General features: G+C 37.3%; 1 protein-coding gene across 2 annotated transcripts in view; it reads right to left on the bottom strand.

Annotated features, from left to right (window-relative positions):
• The window catches only part of dscamb (Down syndrome cell adhesion molecule b), a 681084-nt gene extending 660626 nt beyond the window's left edge, over window positions 1-20458 (bottom strand). The window contains exon 1 of one of the 2 annotated variants that reach the window (XM_028800188.2): window positions 19505-20458. In XM_028800188.2, the coding sequence (XP_028656021.1) occupies window positions 19505-19547 (43 nt within the window). In that variant the 5' untranslated portion in view covers window positions 19548-20458. The remainder of the gene's footprint in view (window positions 1-19504) is intronic. The other variant, XM_028800187.2, reaches the window with a different exon arrangement.
• Window positions 20459-24487: the final 4029 nt, after the last annotated feature.

Genomic DNA, 24487 nt, shown 5'->3' with positions numbered 1-24487 from the left:
TGAGCATGTCGTGCCTCTAGGCACAATGCTACAAGCACAGGTTCCTGTTCCAGCTAGGAGTTCACCAGCTATCAGATTTCAGATTTCCAAAGCCCATCGTATCCAACCTGTCAGTTTAAACCAGTGCTCATCCTTTTGCCTGTCCAGAGCCCATAACAATTAACTGTGCCTGAGGCTCAAATAGCAGCAATCATGTCTTGTGTTTCCATTCAAATATCAAGAATGAAACTGATCCCACACACTTGCGTTTTTAGTTCAAATTTGATGAAAATTGTAAAAAAATAAAAAATAAAAATAAATTGGTAGCTTTGGGTTTCATTTAATATAATGATAAAAAGCAAATCCTGAAATGGGAAGGCCAAATTGTTGAAATGTTTTGAAAATATACATTTATTTAGAACATAAATATTTCTATAGTTGGACCATGGGAAGGAAAACTGACTCAGTTGACAACATGAAGAAAAAAAAAAAAAAATCTGTGGATTTCCAAAACTGATAAAGGAGCAGCAAAGTTGTGCTATGGCACTCACTTCATTCTTGTGAGTAAGGACTATCTGTAAGTTCTTGCTGCTTAAGTACCACAGTCCAAAGACTTGTAGTCACATTAAGCCATATAGAATGCTGCACCATTTACAGTGAAGGTGTCTGACCTACAAGACACTGGCAGACCATCAGGTGCCAATTACTCCTTTGACCCCAATGTTGCCTCCTAAGAGGAAGTTCAGATTGATGGACAAATTAGATGTACTAGGAGTCATTTCACAAAACATTTAAAAGGAAAACACCAAAGACAGAAAAGCCGAAGTCAGCTGAGCTTGAATAGCAATCTCTGCTCAGAGCCACAAAGGGATACACACATGAAATGGATTTCCATCAGATTTGTAGCACCCAATCCCATTCTTTATTTTCATTAACAACCATATTTAGTATTAAGTCCAAGCAAACACTACATGCTTTGAACCTAGATAGCTTATCTAACTTTCGATTACATCCCTAAGTCTGTTAAGGAACATTTGATTAGTTCAGAAGTTTCTACTCTCAAATTTGTAACTAAATTCTGGAAGCTCAGACTTCCTTTAAATTTTAAGATATATGAATGATTTTTTTTTTTTTTTGTGCCTGAGGGCTTATAAAGCTTTTATTATTATTATTAATGGAGACACAAAAGAAGATAAGTCTGCATGACCAGCAGTTTAAATATTTTATGTATTCTGTCTGAAACCTCCGGCCACCCCATGTGTAACACGGAAAAGGGGTCCTTATACATCCATCTTCAGTTCCCCTAGAATTGGCCTAATAAATTAACCGGAAAGAGAAAGGAGACAAATGTGGAACCTGTGGACCAACACACTTCACCGATATGCCCACGAACGGAAAACTGCTTCACATGAGAGTGGCTTGGCCGCTAAAACACCCTACATTATTTTTACTCTTCATCATCAATCTAAAATAAAATGATTGTGGGTTGAGGGGGAGCAATGCATCTTCCCAAACATTTGACAACATTAGTGTATTCCTATTTCCTGAGTCATCCACAAACATTATAAAAACAAACACAAGAAAAGATGACAGTAGAAGCAACAATGACTAAAACAAACCAAACGGCAAACACACTGGTTGGTGGGCAAGTCTCTTAGCCAATCCACATGATTGAGGTTTCGTAAAGCCTGTGTAATTCAGACCAGTGAGGCAGTCAGTGGGTTGACAAGACACTTTAAAAATCCAAGTCTCACTCCCCTACCACACCTAATATATACAGTGTATTTCTCACTCTGGTCTTTCTTCCACACCCAGACCACTTGAGAAATGAGCTGGACTAACGTACCACTACAAGTCCACCTACCTACTGACCTGGAGCCACTACAGGGATTACCCAGACAACTAATTTCAGAGTCCACAATCATCTTTGCACTCCTAGGTCTGGGAGATCTAGCAGAGGTCCTTTCTCCTACAGGCAACCCCCTATTCCTCAATCCTCTATCATTTGTAAGACATGGCTACCATGATGCCACCAACGTAATTCGGGCTACCCCTGGTATAATTCTCAAAGTTCACAAATGGCCTTCATTTATTTCTGTAGGCCAATAGTAATTTAGTTAAAGGGTCTAACTACCATGCTCTGATACCATTCTCATGTACAACTGATCAACATTAGACCTTCTAAAGCGTACTACAGAACTATGGGATAGCACCACCTGTCGGCAATACAGTATTTTATATTATTCCAGGTTTTGTCTTTTTTTTTTGGATTGTCTGTCTCCAGTGTTATTTCCTCAGTAAATACACAATTTTTTCACTTGTATTCATTCATAAATACGTATCCACTGTTTAAGCTTCCTTCTGCTAGCCACCTGGCTACACTTCTCTTTGAGGACTACGGAGCACTTCTTATTAATCTGTCAGTATTAGCATCAGCTAATTAATACTTTAAATAACATTTGCATACATTAAGATACCTCTAGGCACCCAGTCTGATTACAATATCTAGGGTAATGCATGTAAAATACACAATTTAAAACTTAGGCTCACATTATGTGTAGTAGGAAAAGTTCCTTGAGCAATACATTATCCTGTATTCTTAATTATATGAGGAATAATGTCAACAAAAAATGATTTAATATACAAAAATAAAAAAAGGGAGAGAGATCCTCTGTCTAATGTGCTTCTCAGGTTCATTATGTAAAGATACCAATTACTATTATTTACATTGCTCATTTCCATTATGTAGGTTTTAAAAATATGGATTTCTTTACATAAAAATGAAAAGGAAGCTTTTGAGATTTTCCATCCCTAAAGTACTATTAAATTGTGTGTAGTGTAGCATGAATAAGTAAACTGTCTATTGGCCCAGCAAGTGGTGAACAAATTGTTCATATTAAAGTGGGTCAAGCTGTCAGAATGTGCAAATCACATTTCTGTCTTAGACCAGATCAGGACTGGTAGACTCCGGAATCACAGAAATGAGTGGACCGTTGCTACTAGGTAGGTAAGTCGGCAAACCTTTTTCCGTGGAGCAGCTGTATTTTCAATAGTGATGTTTCTGCCCCACAACCACAAAGTAAAAATAAAGAAACCCAAGTGAAGTGGATTAGCGAGTAAAGATGCAATTGAGCCTATTACAAGTCAAAGCCATAGCCAAAGATTTTGATTTATTCCTGTAAAAGTAGAAAGATGTCATAAATCTCAAATATATGCCAACAGCCTTGTTTGCCCCAAAATATTGATGCTTCACATTAAAACAGCTTCTTCGTCATGACACAATTTTGTACTTCACAGTTTAATTTTTATTAACAAAAGCATAAAGAATGGAAGGTGAAACAATGCGAAATATTTATTTTGAAGCAAAAGCATTATGAGCGTGTAGTGGGTTATGCCTGCTATCCTAGAGATCCCACCCATCCTTGGTTCAAACCCCACACCCAGCTATCATCTTTGTAATTCCTGCCTTCTGCTTGGTACTGATGGAATAGTCTCGAGGATTCTACATCCTTATAAAAGGATTTGGGAATATTATGGTTTTTCTTTTCAAGCCATTTCTGGTACACTTAAATAAATCAGACTTGTTAACTATATAATGTATCCTTTCTTTTCTAGTTTGGCTGTTCCATCTTCAGAAAATCAGGTTTAGGCTTTGTCTGAACAATTGCCCTTCAGACAGACATGTTTTGTTCATATATTTTACACACCTAAAAAACAGGGATATTACCCAAAAGCCTTGTATATAATTGTTTTGAGCTGGACTACTCTGCAATACCCATTTTGGTACCACTAATCCATTTTTAAAAAGTCATTTCCAAAATGGGAAAAAGGTTCCAAACAGCAATGGGCATGAACCAGCCCTGGATAAAATACCAATCTAGGATGGGGTATATTCACGTAAACACCTACTCACACTTGTAGAGGTAAATTTAAAGTCACATAAATAACTTAACATGAACATCTTTGTGAATGTCAAAGACATCAGGACAATGTCTGAAGTGTGCCTATGAGATGGAGCGTGGTGATGAGGGTTATCATATCCTATTCAAGGTTAAGTAACCCAAAGGTTCCAGAAAAGGCTCCAAAACCAACCACCATATGCCTCTATAGTGCTAAAAGCAAATTTGAAGGAAAAAAAGAACTGCCCAAAGCTTAATGTAAGATTATTCAATCACTGCAAAATGTAAAACAGATTTCATCAAGATTTATTAACAGCTAAGCAAAGCTAGCAGAAGCCATATTTTAAGTCGCTATGTATAGATCTTTTTTCTGACACACAATAAGAACAATACTGTATGCTTTATAACTAAAATGAAAATTATTAGAGAGGTGCAGTCTTGGGAACTTCAACAATAAAAACTCACCCAATAATTTAACCCATTGCAAATGGGCACAGTTTGTTCAATATGACGCCTTAGGTATCATTCACTTATGAAATTTTACATACATATGTACATTTTCGGAGCCTTCAACTCAGTGCTGCAGAGGACCACAGCCTCTCCTAATAGCACAGGAAACACCACAAGGACCAGCTCTGGAAGTGACAGTATCCATTGCTGAATTTGCATTTATGCCTTACAGTATATTAATTCACCTTACTGACATACAATGACAAAGGACACCTGACAAAATTGCAGTGTTGGCCATCTTCCATTCATTGTTCTTAACCACTCATACGCAGAGGATATAAATGTCAGAGCAGCCACAATGCAGTACTGCACCTTGGGTAGAAACTATTTTGTCAGAGAGTGTGCACAATTATATTGTCTTAGTCTGATGGAGGCATAAAAAGGTGAAAATATGCATTCAAGTGCAATGTAAATCAAATCAATGTCCCAGTTTTCTTCAATAAGCTTTCCTTGATAAAGATTTAAAGAACAAACAGAAAACCTAAGCTATCATTGTTTCCTGGCTCGATGTCAGTTTCTCGGTTTACTTTTCCCTTTTCCACATTCTAGCTTATAATGGTTCACATCAGCTCACTCATTCTTCTTTAGCCAAGATGGAGTGCAGATTCGTTTCTTCCATTTTGTCATAATTGTCACCACTTCTGTTAGTAATTATGTGCAGTATAGCCTTTTTCCTACCCTTCAACACAAGAACATAATCCCATGATTAATGCTTATTTCCATATTTTTATCAACATGCATACTACTGTCTTTACCCAAATAGGATTAAAAAAAAAATCCTACGACTAAGAAGTAATTTCATTTGTTAAAATCAAGCCAGATCACAATCATTTAACCAGAAGAAGTCCATCTCTACCTGATAACATTCTAAAACTAAAGCAAATCTATCCTTCAATCATGCCATTTGTTTTTCTTATAGAACCTCAAGCATGCTATTCTTTAAGTTTCATTCTAATAGTAACATTTAAAATTAAGCGGTAACATAAGGTGGCACTAAATCTCAGAAGCATAATCTAATAGGTTTAACTTAGAAAGTCAAAGCAGGTTAAGTACCCCGATCCAGCTTAGTAAATTTGACTGACCGATTAACCCGAAAAGCAAACAAACAGAGCAAAAAAAAAAAAAAAAAAAATCATGCACATTTCTTCCTAATTAATATATGATTGCAAACTGTCTTAGATGCATGTACATATTTTAATATGTAAAAAAATATGATAAATTCTTAGTAAACCTATACAGACAGAATACTGCATGAAACATCAATACCTTTGTAACACACTTCAGGATTATTTTGTTTATTGGTCAAGGTTGTAGTCAAAATGAATAAAGGCATAAAGCATGTTAAAACAAATATGGTCGTGAAGCAACACTTCTAATCAGGAATAATATGTAATAAAAGTGCTATTTACATGAATAAATAAAACTCTTCACTTGGTATTTAGTCACATTTATTTGTTGAAACAGACTGTTTCAGCAAATTAAATCTTACTTCTAGAGCTTTCTTTTTCAGACCTTATAATTTGACTGGTCTGTAAAATCAGGTCCTCACCAGTGCTGTTGCACAGTTTCCAATGTAGATTCCACCTAATCCAGTTAGGAAGAGTAGTAATCCAGTACTCTCCTTCATTGTAGTAGTAAACAAAAATGTTATTGGATCAGGTAACAGAATACAGGTAATAGCACTAGACTGGTTCAAATAAGTGAATGCCATCTCTCTTGATATCACTTTAATTATAAATAGCAGAAGACATAAAATCCAAGTACTTTAGCATCCTTCACACTATTTCAAGGACATTCAAGATGGGCTTTCTAAATTTGACCTCTGTAAGTGTGAGAATAAGTGGGCTCGTTGACGAATGACACCCTGCCTAGAGTTAACTTGGGCCCTGCTCCAGAAGAAGCCAGGACAGACCACAAACTGAATTAAGCATGTCTCAGAATAATACAGTACTTTGGAAGGCAATGACCTCAGGCCAATTATTGTTAAAATAAAAAAAAAAAAAATTTCAAAGTCATCATCTTAACTTACTCATAATCAAATTGTTCATTAACATATCAAAATATAAATGAGTAGTTTGAGCACAATGTTAGAAGTGCTCTTGATTCATTTGTTCTTGAAAAGAATTTCAGTAAAATGAAGTTAATGTCTAACTGAAACTGGATACTATCTTTTGAAGTACTTTTTTTTTTTTAATAAGATGGTGGCAAGTAAAGATGTTTTATAATGCTGTCGCCTCTCCAGAAAAGCTCAAGAATTCTAGCTGGGCTAATTACTAACCAGCCACGTGATGAATGATTCCTTGCTAGACCCATTTGCCCTACTTACAAATAAGCTAATGTAGGTCTTTTATGTTATTATCTAAATCAGCCAACTTACTTCTGACAGCAGTAACCATGGGGTTTTGTGCCCTTCAAGTCATTACCCATTACCAAAGTACAAAAGTAGACAGAAAATGGGATTGCAAATTGCATAATTATCTCTTCACATTAGACTTTTCATCCCGTTGTCTTCCGCAAATCCTTAATTCCACTGAACTTGCTCATCTAAAAATTTTTTTCTCTATTACAACCAGACTACCTTCACTACATACCGTATATTACATCCAGTTGGATGTTCACATATAAAAGAAAAAAAAATACAAAAAACACACACACACACACAACACCGCAGATAGTAGACAGACATCCTATCTACAGGTTTCTTGCATAAACAGTGCAGTCATGATCTATTCAGTCAAAACTTCAAAAACTACTGAGCATCACTTTTATTACTTATGGGTAATATTGTATTGCATGTGTTTGTCAGTACTACAGTAGTGTTTTCCTAGCTCATTAGAAGCATTTTTTTCTTTTTAATTTTGGGTCTCAATCAACATTAACACTTAAAGCAAAAAACAGCAGCAAAAGAAAGTAAGGTACCTTATGCTGCAACTTGTCAAGGGGAAATAAACTCATTTAATGTCAGATGAAGATATAGGTCTAAGCTGTTTCAGTAAAAACAACCTATAGACTGAAGCCCAAAAGCTGTTAAAATGTTCTGACCACACTTTGATAAGGGCTTCCTGCAGCAATCTCTTTATAATTTTCATTTGTCATAATCTACTAAGTCCAAAGGAAATAAAGACAGTCCTAACGGTAGGCTTTTCTACTCACAATTCTAGAGAGCAAAGAAGTAGATCTATGAACCTAAAACAGAATATGACTTTATAGGCAACATTAGACATTTACTCTTTGCCCAACAAGAAAATTGAAGGGTTTTTCTTAAAATGTCAATATTTTGATAACACCAAAATTTGCAAATACAAAGAACATTGCTAATAAGATATCAAGCAGGCATAGTGGAGTTGTGACTGGGGCATTACACTTTAAACCCCAGAAGTCCAAGTTCAATTCGCACTTTAGACTTAATATGTTACCCTGAGGAAGTCATTTACACAGTTTGTGAGTTCTGCCAAATATACATTTTTCTCCTTCTCCACAATAAATCTTTACATCAGCAAATACCACATCATTACTCTCATCTGCATTAGCTCTTTCTTCTCCTCAGAAGACAGTCACTCGTAGGTTTTTTCCAGGCAGGGTGGACTTTAAAAGCCTGCACTATCTTTGCTAAGGTAATTAGTCCAGTGAGACCAGGGGGGTTCCAGAGCATCTGGCACACTTGGCATGATATGGAATAATGTGCTGTAAACTAGAATTGCTAAATGGGAGTCTAACCCAACACACTCAACATTTTGTATTCAGAACAGCAGCGATTCACAACTGGAAGGCTTACTGTTTCATTACAGGGTTGGTTTATATTTCTGCATTCCAGTATCTGCATCTACTCCACTGGACCACTCAGTATTTAATTTATGTAAATTGATGCCCTTTTTGAACATAACAGAAAGTGGTTTACTGTTTATTTTAAAATTCAGTCTTGTTTGCTTTTTAAAACACTTTTTGGTGATGTGTTCTATGAACTGTAATGTATAAGACAAAAGTGGATTGTTTAATCAAAAGGTTTTCAAAGCTTATTGATACAGTAAAAAAAAAAACACTTCTCATAGGATTTACTCAGTTTAATAGTAGTAGTATTTCAGCAAGTGCTGCAAAGATTTTGAAAGAGCGATCTCTATTCACATTGTTGACTTTCGGCTGCATATATATTTTTTTCCAAATGTTTGTCACTTAGATTTTCTGGTATTTACATGAATATTATGTACTATATTAAAGCCAGTTCTGGGTAGGACAACAGTTCAGCACAAGGTACATGCCCTCACTCATGCATGGCCATTTAAGAATAAATAAACCTGCCCATCTATTATAATACAAGAGGATATCTGAGCACAGCAAGTCAAAACCATGGAGATGCAGGGACAATGTTCAGACTTCACACACACACACACACAATTAGACTTGATTCAAAAGAGACATCTGAACCATGAGGCAAAAGTGATGAATATTGTCCCAGCATGCTACCCCTTATGAGACGATAATTGTAATACTGAGCAAATCAGCACTGTATGTATCTAATTAAAAATGTATTGTATAAATCAAACACATTTGTTACTTGTGTGGAATTTGTATCAAAGTCAATACTTTTATTTAATCAAAGCTACATTAGTCTACTGAGAACATCCTCAAATACAAGAAAAAAAAACACAATTAGCAGTTTTTCATTCCTGTTATGTTAGTTCTATAATTTGATATCCACACACACTTGATAAGGCATATTTTAAGATCTGACTGACACCAGTTCAACCAAATCATCAGCCATATGTCACCTATGAGCACCTATGTCACTTACAATAGTCCTCCACTGATTAGCTGTGTGTTCAAAGACACGTATATCCATATCCATTTAAACACACAAGAGGGAATATGAGTGTTCACTGGTGAACATGTGTTTTCAGGAAAATGCTTTATTTCACATTGTCAGCTGTTCATCTAAATTACTGGATAGAAATGGGGATTAAAATTTCCTAGGGATGAGTGGGGAAGGTAGTTAAATATTCCATCATAAGTTAGTGTTACTAAAGGATGCTAAAGCTGGATTCAGTTTCAAAATCATGGGTTTCATTTGGCTAATGCCATAAACAGTCTGCACATTCCAATTAGAAATGTATACAGTGAACAGAAAGGCATTTAACTTCAATGGTCTTGTTGTATTTCATAAGGTTAAGTCCCTTTATTTTTAAGATCGCAATGACTGATATTTTACAGTATACTGTTTACAATGTACAGTAGTGCAATGTTTAGCTCTTTGATGAAACATCTTCTTCCAAACTTGAACTCAGTTCTGCCAGGATTTGCTGTATTTACATAAACAGCTAAAAATTGTCATTCTATTAATCACTGCATTTTAAAATGTATAATAAAAATAAAATGCTTAAGTAATCATTTGTAGAATTTTTTTAATGTCCAAAAGGGGATCTGAAGTCCTCACAATAATGATGTATTGCTTGTTAATGGACTGTGACAAATGCATGTTTTGTAACAGGGTTGCAGCTAGATATTTTTACCTGTTCCACAATGAATAGCAAAGGTCATAGTATATAAAGCTTTAAGAGCAATATAAAGTATTGCTAATTAATAGACATTGTCACACACGCGTGTTCAGGAGACAACTAAAGGGCTTGAGTACATGTGATTCCACGCCGGACCAGGGGGTGGCTAAGTGCACTAATTCTCCCTCTTGATCTTTGCAGACCATTCTAGGGAAATCCTGCCCGGATCTGGGGCAGCCAATGACATCACTTCCGGTTCCGGTCCCGATGACATCACTTCCTCTACTGGCCTTTAAAGCTGTCATCTTGTGTATAATGAGTTAGTTCTGTTTTGGACTCTGTCGTCTGTTCTTTGGAATCAATTTTGCAGCAGGAAAAAATTAATGGGTGGTTGCCTCAAAACTTCTCAGCGTTTTATGGTCATTTTTGTGACAACATCTTAACCAGAATGCTTTTAACTCAATGCTCAGTGATAAAAAAAGTGCTTTCTTTAATAATGGGGGAAAAAAAAAAAAAATACACAGGGATAGTCAATTCATGAATGTGTCCTCAAACTGCCTTGGGATTGTTTTTGCTATAGGAAGGCCCTATATAAGGCACTGGTTTAATATATATACTGTATATAACTTTACTGTTTATATTTTTTTAAAGGTTAATTAATTTCTTACATACATGGCAAGAGTTAAACATGCTCTTTATATTCCTTTTAGAGGATTTACATAAGTATGTTAATTAATCTGTGACTGGCTTTCCAATTAAAAGCATTTGATAGAACTAATAGTGTATTACTGGAAAATTATTACTATTAATACTTTAAAAATGAAACTGTTAAGAAAATTCGGATAATTTTGTATCCACCTCAAGCAGTTCTACCAATTCCTGCATATTCTCGCCAGGGCTGCACAAGTTTTCTACCACTGTCCACAAATATGGCAACTCTAGATTGGTCCAGTCTTCATGGATGACTGTGTCCCACCCTGGGTCAAATTATGCTCCTTACTCGGAGCTGACAGTATGTGTCCTGGTTGCCTGTAACATTTTACTGGATGACGAGGGATTTCGAAAAATAGACTTTACCATTGGCTTTATGATATTGCTAGATACTATAGTTTGTCATCGAAATGGCTATTTTGCAGGCTTAAAACCATTCCTACTGAACTATAATGCTCTAACAAACCAAAATGTGATGCAGAGCATTTTGTTTTGTTCATCTTTCATCTAAAAACTTATTCATGGAAATCTAGGTTTCTTGCTTCTCCCCATTACTAGCAATGTATGAGCGTTTGATTTCTCTTCCTTGCTTGTTTTGCATTTCTGCTGGCAGGCTCACTTGGTGCTGACCCATCATTCCTTCCAGGTAAAGCAGCACATTATATTGAACTTCAACTACAGGATTTTTTTTTTTAAATTTGCTTGCTGTATTGTTCACATTTCTCTCCCTCATTCGCTCTCTCCATTCTGATTAAAAGAAAAATGTTCCATCTCACATTAACAAAGTTAATGTATATTGGAAAAAAGGCATCAAAAAGCCCATAAAGTAATGCAGGAAGCTAAAACTATGTTAGATTTACAATTAAAATGTCTATTTTTAATATATACAACTTAAGAAGGATGGCATAACAGATAGTACATCTGGTCTACATGTTCACTAGTGTAAATTACCAGCATGGATGATGTATTATGTAGAGTTTACATGTTCTCCCCAGGCATGGCACTCCAGTTTACTCACACAACATAACCTATGTTACTTTAGTTTGATTAAAAAATTTAAAGTCCACTGGTGTAAGGGGGTATAGAAGTGTGTCCTATAGTAGGCAGTGGCCTCATCCACAGTTAGTTCCTGTTTTGTCCTTGATGCTGCCATGAAAGGTTATGGCTTGAAGACCCTTGTAATTAAGTAAATGAATGAAAAAAACTGATAGGTGGATCGAAGTTTTCATGTTATATACTAAAGTCTCTTCCAAGTGTTAGACCACTGCAACTAAATGATATTGGGGCATTACATTTTCAACTATGGGCGGCACAGTGGCGCAGTGGTAGCGCAGCTGCCTCGCAGTTAGGAGACCTGAGTTCGATTCCCGGGTCCTCCCTGCGTGGAGTTTGCATGTTCTCCCCATGTCTGTGTGGGTTTCCTCCGGGCGCTCCGGTTTCCTCCCACAGTCCAAAGACATGCAGGTTAGGTGGATTGGCGATTCTAAATTGGCCCTAGTGTGTGCTTGGTGTGTGGGTGTGTTTGTGTGTGTCCTGCGGTGGGTTGGCACCCTGCCCAGGATTGGTTCCTGCCTTGTGCCCTGTGTTGGCTGGGATTGGCTCCAGCAAACCCCCGTGACCCTGTGTTCGGATTCAGCGGGTTGGATAATGGATGGATGGATTTTCAACTACGAAGTATAAGAGATTGAAATATTCAGTGTTGAATAATACTGTAACCAATTTACTTCACCAAAGAATACTGTGGTCACCATACTTCAGAACACAATTGGAAGGCCTAGTCTGAAAAAGGTTTATGTTCTTCCAAATTTTCACCAAAAAGTGGATATCGAATGCAAAAATACAATGCTTACATATGGCCTTCCACTGGACAGACAGCATCATTTTCCAGTCTCCTTTTTACCTTTCTGATTTTATCCTATACATATTCTTATCCTTTTTAAGGCTAAAGATTCAGAAGAACAGTGTTAACTTTGAATCATTTGAAGAGATTTAGCAGGTTTTGACCACTGAGCCAACTGCCTCCTTAGGAAGCATCTAAACTAGGGTCATTTTCTTTGAAGACACCTTCATAAACAAATAGAAAAAAATTATCAGACCTCATAAACAAAACACCAACAAGATACCCTAGGTAACTTTAGGTATTGTGCAAGATTTTCTCTATATAAAATTATATACTGTACTGTACATTGATGCAACAGTCTAACTAGTACAGTATACAGTAAAAATGAGATTAGTGAAGTAATGTCAACAACAGTTGAATTTATGTTTTGCAACCAATTGTCAAGATCAAACACACTTGGCCCACAATAAAAATGACATGATCATCCATCCATCCATCCATCCATCTTCCAACCCGCTGAATCCAAACACAGGGTCACGGGGGTCTGCTGGAGCCAATCCCAGCCAACACAGGGCACAAGGCAGGAAACAATCCTGGGCAGGGTGCCAACCCACCGCAGGACATACACAAACACACCCACACACCAAGCACACACTAGGGCCAATTTAGAATCGCCAATCCACCTAACCTGCATGTCTTTGGACTGTGGGAGGAAACCGGAGTGCCCGGAGGAAACCCACGCAGACACGGGGAGAACATGCAAACTCCACGCAGGGAGGACCCGGGAATCGAACCCAGGTCCCCAGGTGTCCCAACTGCGAGGCAGCAGCGCTACCCACTGTGCCACCGTGCCGCCCGACATGATCATACGTTCAAAAATATATTAAAGGTTTCTCATGCCTCCATTAATGGATAATATCCTCATATACTATGTAAACAAAATGATACAGGAATAAGGATCTAGGCATTTCTACAACCATAAAAGAACAATCTTAAACAACAGCAGTTGTTTTAGTAGTTTCACGTATGAGAACAGAAGGTGCTTTACAGATTTACTGTACATATCCATGTTATGTACTAACAGGATCATCAGGGAAAAACAGATTTCAAGATCTTTAGTCAACTATCATGGATGATGGTGATGCGGGCAATATTGTACTTTATTATGACAATAAAAACCACCCCTAGATTCAGTCAATTTAATTATTTCACATTCTGCTGTATGCAAAAAATCATAAACCTGAAATGGTGGTCTTGATGTCTAAGGATTTGTAAAGATTCACAGAGGCAGACTGCAAGAGGATGGCAATAATGCAGCGCGGCCATCCAGAGCTACAATTACACATCAGCCAAACGTCATTATCTAGGAATACCTTGAAAACAAAGTGTCAATTTAAGTGCTCAGGGTCAAAGAGAGTGCCTGGTTTTGCACATAAAACACATCCCTTACTGCAAATTGTTTCCTTATTGCAAATGTATGCTTCTTACTGTGCTCACCTTTAACTGATTAAATCTTCTATCCAAGATAATTGTTATTTCTTAATCCAGTCTCCAGTTGCTTTAGACCCATTTTAAGCCAATTTTGCTCTGCAAAACAAATCTTTTTTCTAGGCCTTCCATGAAGTGTTCCTGCTCACTACATTCTGTACCAATCACAGCCTTGCCAATTAAATCCCTTGAATTACCAATCTCCCCATAATGAATCCTACTATGAAATCGCATTATTGTAATATTGGAAATCTCATTCACTTGCTGTGCTTGATATTCATGTGATCATATCAGAAGACTCGCCTTGTACACTAAACTTGTCGCTGAAAACATAAGCATACAGTAGGTTTTAAAGACGTGTATATATGACTTTGTGATTGCATACAAGTATAATTTATTTTCAGACCATTTCAACCCAGTTCAGTGTCACAAGGTCGGACGACAATCACTGGCCATGAATCAATCCTATCTAACTCACTCTCACAAGCATACCCCCAAAATACTTGTGCTCATTTTAGTGGAGCCAGTTCAGATTTGCCATTGAACCACCCACCCAACACACACACACACCTTTGCTATGTGTGAACAAAACTGGAGTAAACTATATGCACACAACTGGAGGACAAGCAATCTGCACATGGATAATGCAACAACCATTTGAGCTGAACCCTGTGGAGTTAAAAAGCAGTACTGCTCTCAATTGACCACCATATTGGTAATTTCAAAACAGTTAACCTTCAAATCTAAAAAAAGCCAGAGTACCACATGCACAACAACCTCAAACCTGTTTAGTTCAATTCACAGTTGCCGGAGCGAGGCAGGGTTGGGGCTAGACACATCAGGGCCATGCTGTTTACTAGGCAACAAACAACCCTGGATAGGATATAAGTCCAGGGCCTACTCATATATACAAACACACACACACACACACACACACACACACACACACAGAGTTTAGAAAAGCCAATTTAACCCAATCTTTGAGGAGGCAGGAGGAAAACCTGTTCAGATATGGTTGGGAATGTCCAAACGTGTTTCACACACACACACACACACAGACAATGACTAGATGTGGCATTCCAACCCAGATCACAGAACTACCCAATATGCCATTATGCAACCCTACAAGCTTACTACAAAATTGATTGCTATGTTGCACATAATCATACTGGACTTTGGGTAACCAGGAACTTTCTTTAACCTTTGACATGGCCTTCAAAATACCTTTATGAATTCTGTCTATACAGATATAAATGGCATTTTATAATACATTAATATAAAAAAATCCAAATATATTGCATTCTTGTGGCCTAAAATATTGTATATAGCATAAAAAATATACCTACAATTATTCCTTCATAGGGATCATTCATCATAAAACACTACAGGTTTGTATGAAAACCTTTATGGAAAATAATGTTAGTACATAATCTGCATCCTATCAAAGAGGAAGTTATATACACAAATTAGAAACAGATCAGAACTTGTGTCTATTTTATGCAGCCATTATTTGAATAACCTTGTATGCTATATTCAACCTTTACTTGAAACCACTTCTCAGCTGTTAGGGCTCTGCCATTTGGACCCTGCATCTCCATTTATCTCTGTCTGCAACATCCTATGTCCTCAGACCCAGCACCTTTGAATTTCTTGCCCTCAAGTCTACATCCTTCTTCCAAATCTTTTCCCTTGTACCGACAGCCATCTTCTCTACTGCATACAATGATCCCAAACCATGTTATTCTATTTTTCAAGACTTTGTACCTGACCCCTGCCATTTATGCACACTCTCTCTTTGGGTTTTCTTTCTCTTAAAGAAACCATTTTCCACCTACAGTGCAGAGAATTTTGTGTTTCTAATTATAATATTATTAAATAACAAAAACGTGCTTCGAATTTAGCTTTGCATGTCAAAAGACCCCATCATTTCTAAAGTCAGTTGCGTTTACTTGCCTCCTCTGACACAAGTGCATCCCCTTTGTTACATGAAAATGTGCTAAAAATAGAAGAGAGCACCACATAATGTATTGAACAATGGAGCACTCATTATGACAAAATAATTGGCACTCACAAGGTAATACCAACTTTGAGGAGAAAAGCAGGCTTCTATAAAGACCCTTTGTCATCAGAAAAAGTGAATTTCAAAGGGGTGTACCTGCCATTAGGAACACTTAAAAATAAGATCATGTAATAACTAGGTAAAGGTCATTTTGCTGTTATTACAGGGTGAGCGCTGAAAAATAACCTTGCTTCAGAGAATATGGCATTTAACCGAGCAACACACATGCCTACCAAAATGAAAACCTGCCAGACTAACATTTTCTAGGAGGGAAAAAAAAGATTAATGAGATATAGATTTAAAAAGAAAATAATAATCCTGAGCTGTAACTGAAAACTTGCACATTTTTGAGTGGGTCTTGAGCCTGGTGAATTACATCAAAGCACAATCCATTCTTCTGAATGGTTTATCTGGCAGAGTGAAAACAGAGGAAAGGGAAGAAAACAGATACTTTTATTTTTGATTTGAAGTGAAATGGTTCAGATTTTAAATCCTAAAATGAGATATGAGAAAATACAAGTATTTGGAACCTGATTTGGTGGTCAGTATTACTACACACATAATGGTGGCAAAAAAAAAATAAAAACAGACAAGTGAAAAGAACAAAATGTCTTTAGTAGACACACAGGCACAGTAAATGAAAGCAAAGGCAGCCTGTGGTGCACATACACGAGATCTCTTCTGATGACTTACTGTATGTTAAATGAGGTAATTCCTTCAGAATCTGTGCCATCACAAGACCATCTACACTCAACTGTGTCAAGCATCTGGAAAGTACCAGTATAAAAAGTAGATTTCTAACTCAATTGGCCATGTCACTGTTGCAGCCTGATATGTAACAGCAGATAAAACAAGCAAATAAGCACAATGCGGACAGTCTAATTCGTTTTTAATCAATAAGCTAGAGGTTTTTCTAAATACTTTAAAAGCCAACAATGGTTGTTATTAGCAATTCAAAATATAAAAATGCATGATATAAGCCATTAAAGAGACAAAAAGTACAAAATATTTAAAAAAAAAAAAAAAAAGCACAACGGTAACACCAATTCATTTTCACCCTACCCCACCCCATGGTGGATTACAGCTTTCAAGAATTTGTAAGTTTAAATAAATACTGTAAAAATGAAATGGTCTTTCAAGAAAATATGCTTCACTTCCCGGTCAGCCAACTAGCTGTATGGTACAGCTTGATGAAAAAAAAAAAAAAAATGCCATCATTTAATGTCCTTGGTGTAAACAACACGGAAAAATGTGCAGCATGAAATCCTACGAGCTCCATTTTTTCTAGAACTCGCTTCTTACACAACACTGCCATTTGACAGGGAGTGTGCAAGACTGATTCAGCCATTGTCCATATTAAGTTAAAAATGCAAGAAACCTATTATCCCTTTGTATAACTTTGATCACTGTATTCTTTTTTTTTTTTTTTTTAAGTGCAAGATGTACTATTCCAACATGCAATTATGAACTTTTCATTCTGCATGTTACAAAAACAGGTGTCCATTAATTAAACACAATAAATGCATTTTATAATTAGGATAAAAACAACCTATACATCTTTCAGGTCTGTTTTACATGAAAGATGGCCTGCCCAAAAAAAAAAAAAAAAAAAAAAAAGGTGACATCAATTGCGCAACGAGTATTCATTTAGCAGCAATTAATTAGATGGATGATAGCAGACTTCTTTTCTAAAGAGTACAATATGGTTCTTTAGGAAGGGGGTTGCAGTTGTTTCTTGTTCAACTTTAAACAGATGCGTATCATAAGGAATGTTTGGCCCATCATGTTTTTTTTTTTTTCTCCCCCCTCACACACAAGAAAATTTACATACAGAGTACAACAGGAATGAATGATTGTCCCTCAAGGTGTTAAAAAAAAAAAAAAAAAAAAAAAGCATTTCACTCTCTTCCACCACCCATCCTTATCTTCCTCCATGGATTCAGCTCTGTGCAAAATAAAGCATATTGCCCTCTTTTCCTTGTCCTTCATTCCAGCCTGTCCTTTCCAACCGGTTAATAATTTCTATGTGCAGTGTCAAAAAATGAATTATAATACTAAATCAGGATTGCAAAATGTGGTCCTCAGGGTTTCCAACTCATCTGTCACCAGTGTAGCCATGTTTTTTTATTAATATCTTGGGAGAGAATCCTTCGCCCCACCTTATGAACATAACCAGTTAATGCCTATCTACCAGGTCTCTCTATTCATGGATCTTTCCTTTAAATATCCCTGTGCATTATGCTAAATTGGCTAAACTGTTTTTGTATTCAGATAAACCTATTGAGGGGTATGAAAGTTGCTCCATTTCAAGGTGATTTGGATTTATCATTTAAAATAAAATTCTACACAAATAAGGAAGGTAACATGAGATTAACCACACACACACACCATCACCAACCTAGACAACATCACCCCTCCCTCCTCCCTTTAAGATCTTCTTAATTAGGGTAGTTGTCACTATCTGAGCGCTCACTGAGGAGGCATACTAGGCATTCACCTCTGGAAATGTCTTCTGTGTAATGCAGAGGTTATTCATTTTTAACCTTTTTGGCAAAAATTAGAAAAGGTTCACTGCTACAAACGCAGCTATACAGTATAAAAAAAAACCAATAAGTTCATTAGGAATATATGAATGCACCAAGATGCATTTTCAAGATATACTGAAGAAATCTGTCTAATGAATTTACAGAATTAACATTTTTTTAAATAGATAAGCTCACTATATATGCAGAAGTGTAAATAAATGCATAGGTAAAACTATGCACATATTGATAAAATCTCTCTTATTTCACATTAATCCAGTTTAATTGGATTGCTGAGTAATAACATATTTAGGAGCTTATTCATTTACAGTATTTTTTCATAACATAATAGCATCCCCACAATACTATATGCAAGTGCGTGTATTTGTGTATCACAAATTGGAGCTAGCTAATTATAAAACTCTCACACATTAATGTCGCACCAGAGTTTGACGCTGACGTAAACATGACATCATGCAAAATCAGATACCTTGGTTATTTATTATATTGGATTAGGAACTTTTTCAGTGTCTAAATGGAGTCTGTCTGTCTTCTACAGCTTCCACAATGCTGTTTGCATGCTTTCTTTTCTTTAAAAAAAAAATATGCATAATCGGAATTTCTGTGTTTTTTTTATAATAAGTAAATATTTTCAGGTATAGGTGTGCAATCAATGTTTGATTAAACTTACACCATCAAAGACAAATGCAGGCAGCGGGCTGCGCACGCAGGTTGTTCCCAGTAATTGTGATCTGTGGCTTTGTGATGCGACTCGCTAAGCTAGTTTAAATGATTACAATGCGATTCCAGCCTCCCTCGCTCTTTTCCATTTCTCCAAGGCTCCCTGCGTGCCGCTAGAAGCAATTGCAACAGTGCAATTTTAGAAGCACACCTTCCAGCAAATATTGTATTAAATACCTCCAATCAGGAAACAGGCATTACATATGTGCATTTGAAAAGTGGTTTGATTAAAAGGAGTTAAACCAAAAGAAAAAAAAAAAACTCACCATTCAAGATGCTCTGGAAAAAGATAATAGCCAATATCCACATGCCCTGCGCCTTTCAATCCTCCCAATAAGGTTTTTTTTTATTTTAATATTATTATTATTTTTTTTTTTTTCCTCTGCACACTTTATCCTCGTTAATTAAATACCGACTTGAATTTGAATAGTTGTTCGTTTGTTGTGTTGCCTGGGTGCTGCAGAATTTCGTCTTTTTCCCCCCTTTCTTCTTTTTCCCCTCAGTGTGCTACTTGTAAGGTTACAAAGCTGTAAGCTACGGGGAAATCAGTCCAGCTTTGGCTGGCAGCGCTGTCTGCGAGTCTCCCCTCCTCTCTCTGTGCGCTCCGGAGAATGTATGTGCGTCTCTGATTGTCTTCTACAGAGCTGTGATCTAACTCTGCTCCGCTCCTGATCTCTCTCTCTTCTCTCCTGCTTTACTCCTGCCTGCTTCAGAAAAGATGCTCGGGAGATGATAGGAGGCGGCTTGCTCTGCCGGAAAGCCCAGGTGTGTTTCTGACTCAGGAAGCAGGTTTTAAAGAGGAGGCAGTTCCAGGCGGTTTGACACAGGTGATTTATTATTTCATGCACAAAGCGATTCCCAAATAAACGAACTGCAGTTGCGGAAAACGAAGTGTAGAGAAAATGCAAATCACAGATAATTGTTTAAAAAAATCAACACATTACTAAAAAAGAAAAAGAAAAAAATAAAGATGATCTGCAACGGTGGTAGTAATAATAATAATCAGACTTAAGACTCAAGCCTCCTTCTCCACCTCTCTCCATCCAACAGGCAGCAAGCAAGCACATCTTCCCACTGCTGTTTTAATCACATTGATCCCTGCGCTAACCCTCTCTGCCTCTGAGCATTACAGAATAACCCTCTCCGAGGCTTCTGCAACTGCCTTAACTCTTCACAGCCTTAAAGGTGCAGAGCTCACTCTTCGCTATCCCTGCTGGCAGTGAACAAAACAAGTACCTTGGGAACACCACTGCATTTTATAATGTGCATATTGTAGGAAGGATAGATGTCCGAATGAAGTGTGAGGGCTGGATGTTTGTTTTTTTTTAACAAACTACTTCCTATATGTGGGTGTTTTTGACTTTATTTATGAACATATTCTGGGAAAGCAACTTGTTATTGAACCCTAACATAACAAACAATATTGCAGAATATTACTGCAATTCTACAGTATGAGAGAGAAAAAGTGTTATTTTATCAAAATAAAAAGATCAGGGTTACCACTCTATGGTGTGCCTTATAGATTTCTTTATTTTTAATTGAAGGGTTAGTGATTTCCTGAATTTTACAGAGTGAATCACTAAAGAAGACTTAGCCAGTTACCTTATGCTTTCATGTCCCTATCCACTACTGAGCATGTTGTAAAGGATTGTTTTGGACATGCATAGCACAGTGCTAATTGCTGCTACATAATGGAAACAGAGTCATATGCATTGACTGCTCATTGTTCTGGCCATTATGCACATTCTCCCCATGTCTATACATATTTTCCTTCAGGTACTCTCGTCTTCTTCCCACATAGCACAAGAAGCATGTTTTAGGGTAACTGGCAACTTGAAATTGTCCCGTTGTGCCTGCAATGCTCTAGCTCCCTTCCCACGGCTTGTCCTTGCCTTATGCTGTTATAGGCTAAGGCCCTTGTAGTGCTGATCTGGATTATGCAAGTTTGTAAATGTTACGTTATAATGAGCAGATCAACCCCTTTGTTGTAAGCAGGTGGCCCATGAGTTAGTGCTCCAGGAGACTGAGTGTGACTACTGCTCACCTCCTGTGTGGAGTTTGTATGTTCTCCCTGTGCACACTCTGATTTTACTCTGTGTACTTGAGCTTCCCCTCACTTCTCAAAAATGTGAAGGTCAGAATCCTTCTGAATTAGAAATTCTGCCTGTGACTGACTGGATTTGGTTCCTGCCTTGTGCCCAATATTGCCAGGAATGACTCAGCGGGAAAAAAAAATAAAACAGAGGGATATTAAAAGGCATATCTTAAAACAATAAATTAACACCAATCTTAGTATTACTAATCCATCTCCAGTACTTGTGTTTTTAATTATATTGTTTTTTTTTAAATAATTAGTATACAGCACGAAGGAAAACAGCACCTTTGATGCACCGTACATATCTGATATCCAAAAACAATTGAAGAGCTAATAGGTAAAAAATTCTGGAAGCAAACAAATGAATTCCTAATAGTCTATCGGCCCTAATGATTGATGGGCAAGTCATATGTTGTTTGGCTGTTTCGAGTTTAATCTTTTTAATACATACATACTTTCAGAATGATGGATTAAGAGTGTTTGAAAATAGATGAATGGATGCTTCATTTACTCAGAAGTCCCTTAGGGCAAAAGTGCACCAGGAGAGCCAACAAAGACCTGACAAAAGTCATCCTTAAAGAGGTCTCATGCTGCTAGTGAGACTTTAAAGTGTTATAGGTAGCTTTGGTTTAATCATGTACCTCAGGTATCTTTAGAATAGCCTTACGTGTGGAATTAAATTCAGACAAATGAGGGAGGAAACTGGCTTTGGCCTAGTCTTCATCCTTCCTTTTGTTATGTGTTACAGTGCATTATGATGCCAAAAGGTGGTTTTAGGCCTTTTAGGTGACATCTGACTTGAGTCATGGGCCTTGCACTTGTCTTCCATTCATACACTTAGAAAGCCACATTCTGCATAATCCTTTAATAAGACAACAGTTTAGAATCGAGACTCAGTGAGGGATCATAGAGATTTGAAGGGAAAAAAGAGCACAAAGTGAAAAGGGAGTATATTTTCATGCTTTTCTGGTGCACTGAAGGACATAAGGTTACCACTGATTCTCGTTTTTTGTTCCTGTGTTTGCTTTCTTCATTTGATGATTTTTTTTTTAATCTTTCTTTGTCCCATCCCAATCTCATTCAGACTTGGTTTCTATGTTATAACTATTAATGCCAGGATAAGCTCCCTATCCTAGGAATTGACAGAAAAGTTGACGGAATGTGGCTTGGTAGCCAGCCATTAAGACTGCAACGTATATACTGAGTGGCCATTTTTTTAGGTACACCTATGTAGTACTGGGTTGGACTCTATTTTGCATTTAGACCACCCCAAATTCTTCAACGCATAGATTCAACAAGGTACTGGAAACATTCCCAAGGGAATTTGGTCTATGTTGACTCAACTGCATGTCACATCTCTTGACCAATCATTAATGTTGAGAAGCTCCGCCTCATCATAAAGGTGCTCTATTTGATGGAGATCTGGGTTGGATGTGCAGGCCATTGGAATACATTGAAGTCACAAGTCATGTTTGTTGAACCAGCTTGAAATGGTGCATAATTTGTAACATGGCACATTGTCTCGCTAGGAGTATCCATTTTAAAAAGGGTAGTCTGTGGAAATAAAGGCTTACACATGAAAAGCAACAATTATTCCACATGCCACTAAGATATGGTCCCTCAAAACTCCAAAATGGTGTGGAAGATACCAGGTGCTGCAAAATTTGAATGATGCCAACAAGACCAACACCTGAAACAAAATTTGTTTTAGAACAAATAAGGAATGGGAAGGGATAGACAAAGGGGGAATCTGGAATATGGTAATAGAGCAATAACAATAATCTGAGGCCTGTCTGGGCCTTCTGTGAACATATCCTCCATCCCTTACTATTTGTGGGCTGGCTTGTCCTTTACTATACAGTATATCTCAAATGCTATTCCTTAATATGAGTGCATGCTAGTTTCCCTTCATTTTCATCTTTTTCTCTTGCTTTACATCATCCAGCAAGTTAAACGTTTGCAATCAACTCTCCTCCTGACTCTGCATTTATCTGCTTTCTGTCTCAGAGGTGGCTTTAAACCCTTTCTTGGGCTCATTTCTGACCATGTTCTCAAATCACTACCATGATCAAGTGCGGTACATGGATACCATTCTAGAAATCCCTCTTACTGCCGATGGTGATGATGCTTCTGTCTGTAGCCCTTTTGAGGCACCCACACACACTCACAAAATCTACAAACCTTTTATGGTGTTTGTGTTTGTCACTGGCACAGGAACAAACCCAAACCCATATATAGGAACAAAGGCCCAAAACACCTCATCTTTGGATTAAATGGTGTCACACACGTGAGGCAGCTAAAGGGCTTGAATGAGGGTAATTCCACACCAGACCAAGGGGTGGCAAAGTGTACTGATTCTTTCTCTCTGTCCACTGCAGATCAAGTGCTGGAAATTCTGCCTGGCCCACACTGACGTCACTTCTGGTTTCCGCCCCTGATGACCTCACTTCCTGTTCTGGTCATGATGACCTCACTTCCTCTGCTCTCGCTTAAAACCGCCATCTTTGCCTCATCAAGTCAGTTCTGTTTTGGACTCAAACCTGTACACAACTTTACACCATTTAATAATTTTACATCCAGGAAAATTTATATGGGTGGCTACCCCAAATATTTATTTTGGCTCTTTGTCTTGTCTTTGACAATGGATATAAAAATGAATACATGGATGTACTGTGGTGAAACGTTCCAATTGTTCTTTACATATTTCTTAATTTGGAAAATGTGAAGAGTTAGTAATTTTCTCAGAGTACAAGTGAATATCAGTAGAGGCTGAAAGATTCAAGTGAGAAAGATCACCTATTTAGAGCTAGGCTATGTTCCTGCCATAAAATAGGCTAATGTACAATTATGGTAGAGGAGTTACAGTATTAATAGCATGACACACTGGACTAGAATGCAATCTGCTTAGTAGCTTGGAACCTGACCACTACATACTTCAAAAGGCTAACTATACATATTGGCAGAATTGCAACTTTAACAATGTAAGTGAACTAACAAGTACAAAAAATGAGTTTCCCATTCTGTTGAAAAGACTGCTTTTCCAAAATTCAGTACATACCACAACACCACTAGAAATAATGTTGCTAACTCTCTTAACTGCAATAATGATCTGTCCTTCTCCCACATCCATACTTTCAGTTGAGCCATCTCAACA

This window comes from Erpetoichthys calabaricus, chromosome 4, assembly GCF_900747795.2.
Source record: "Erpetoichthys calabaricus chromosome 4, fErpCal1.3, whole genome shotgun sequence".
NCBI classification, from domain to species: domain Eukaryota; kingdom Metazoa; phylum Chordata; class Cladistia; order Polypteriformes; family Polypteridae; genus Erpetoichthys; species Erpetoichthys calabaricus.
Note: the sequence above shows the minus strand (reverse complement) of the source record. Positions and strands in the feature narration are given on the sequence as shown.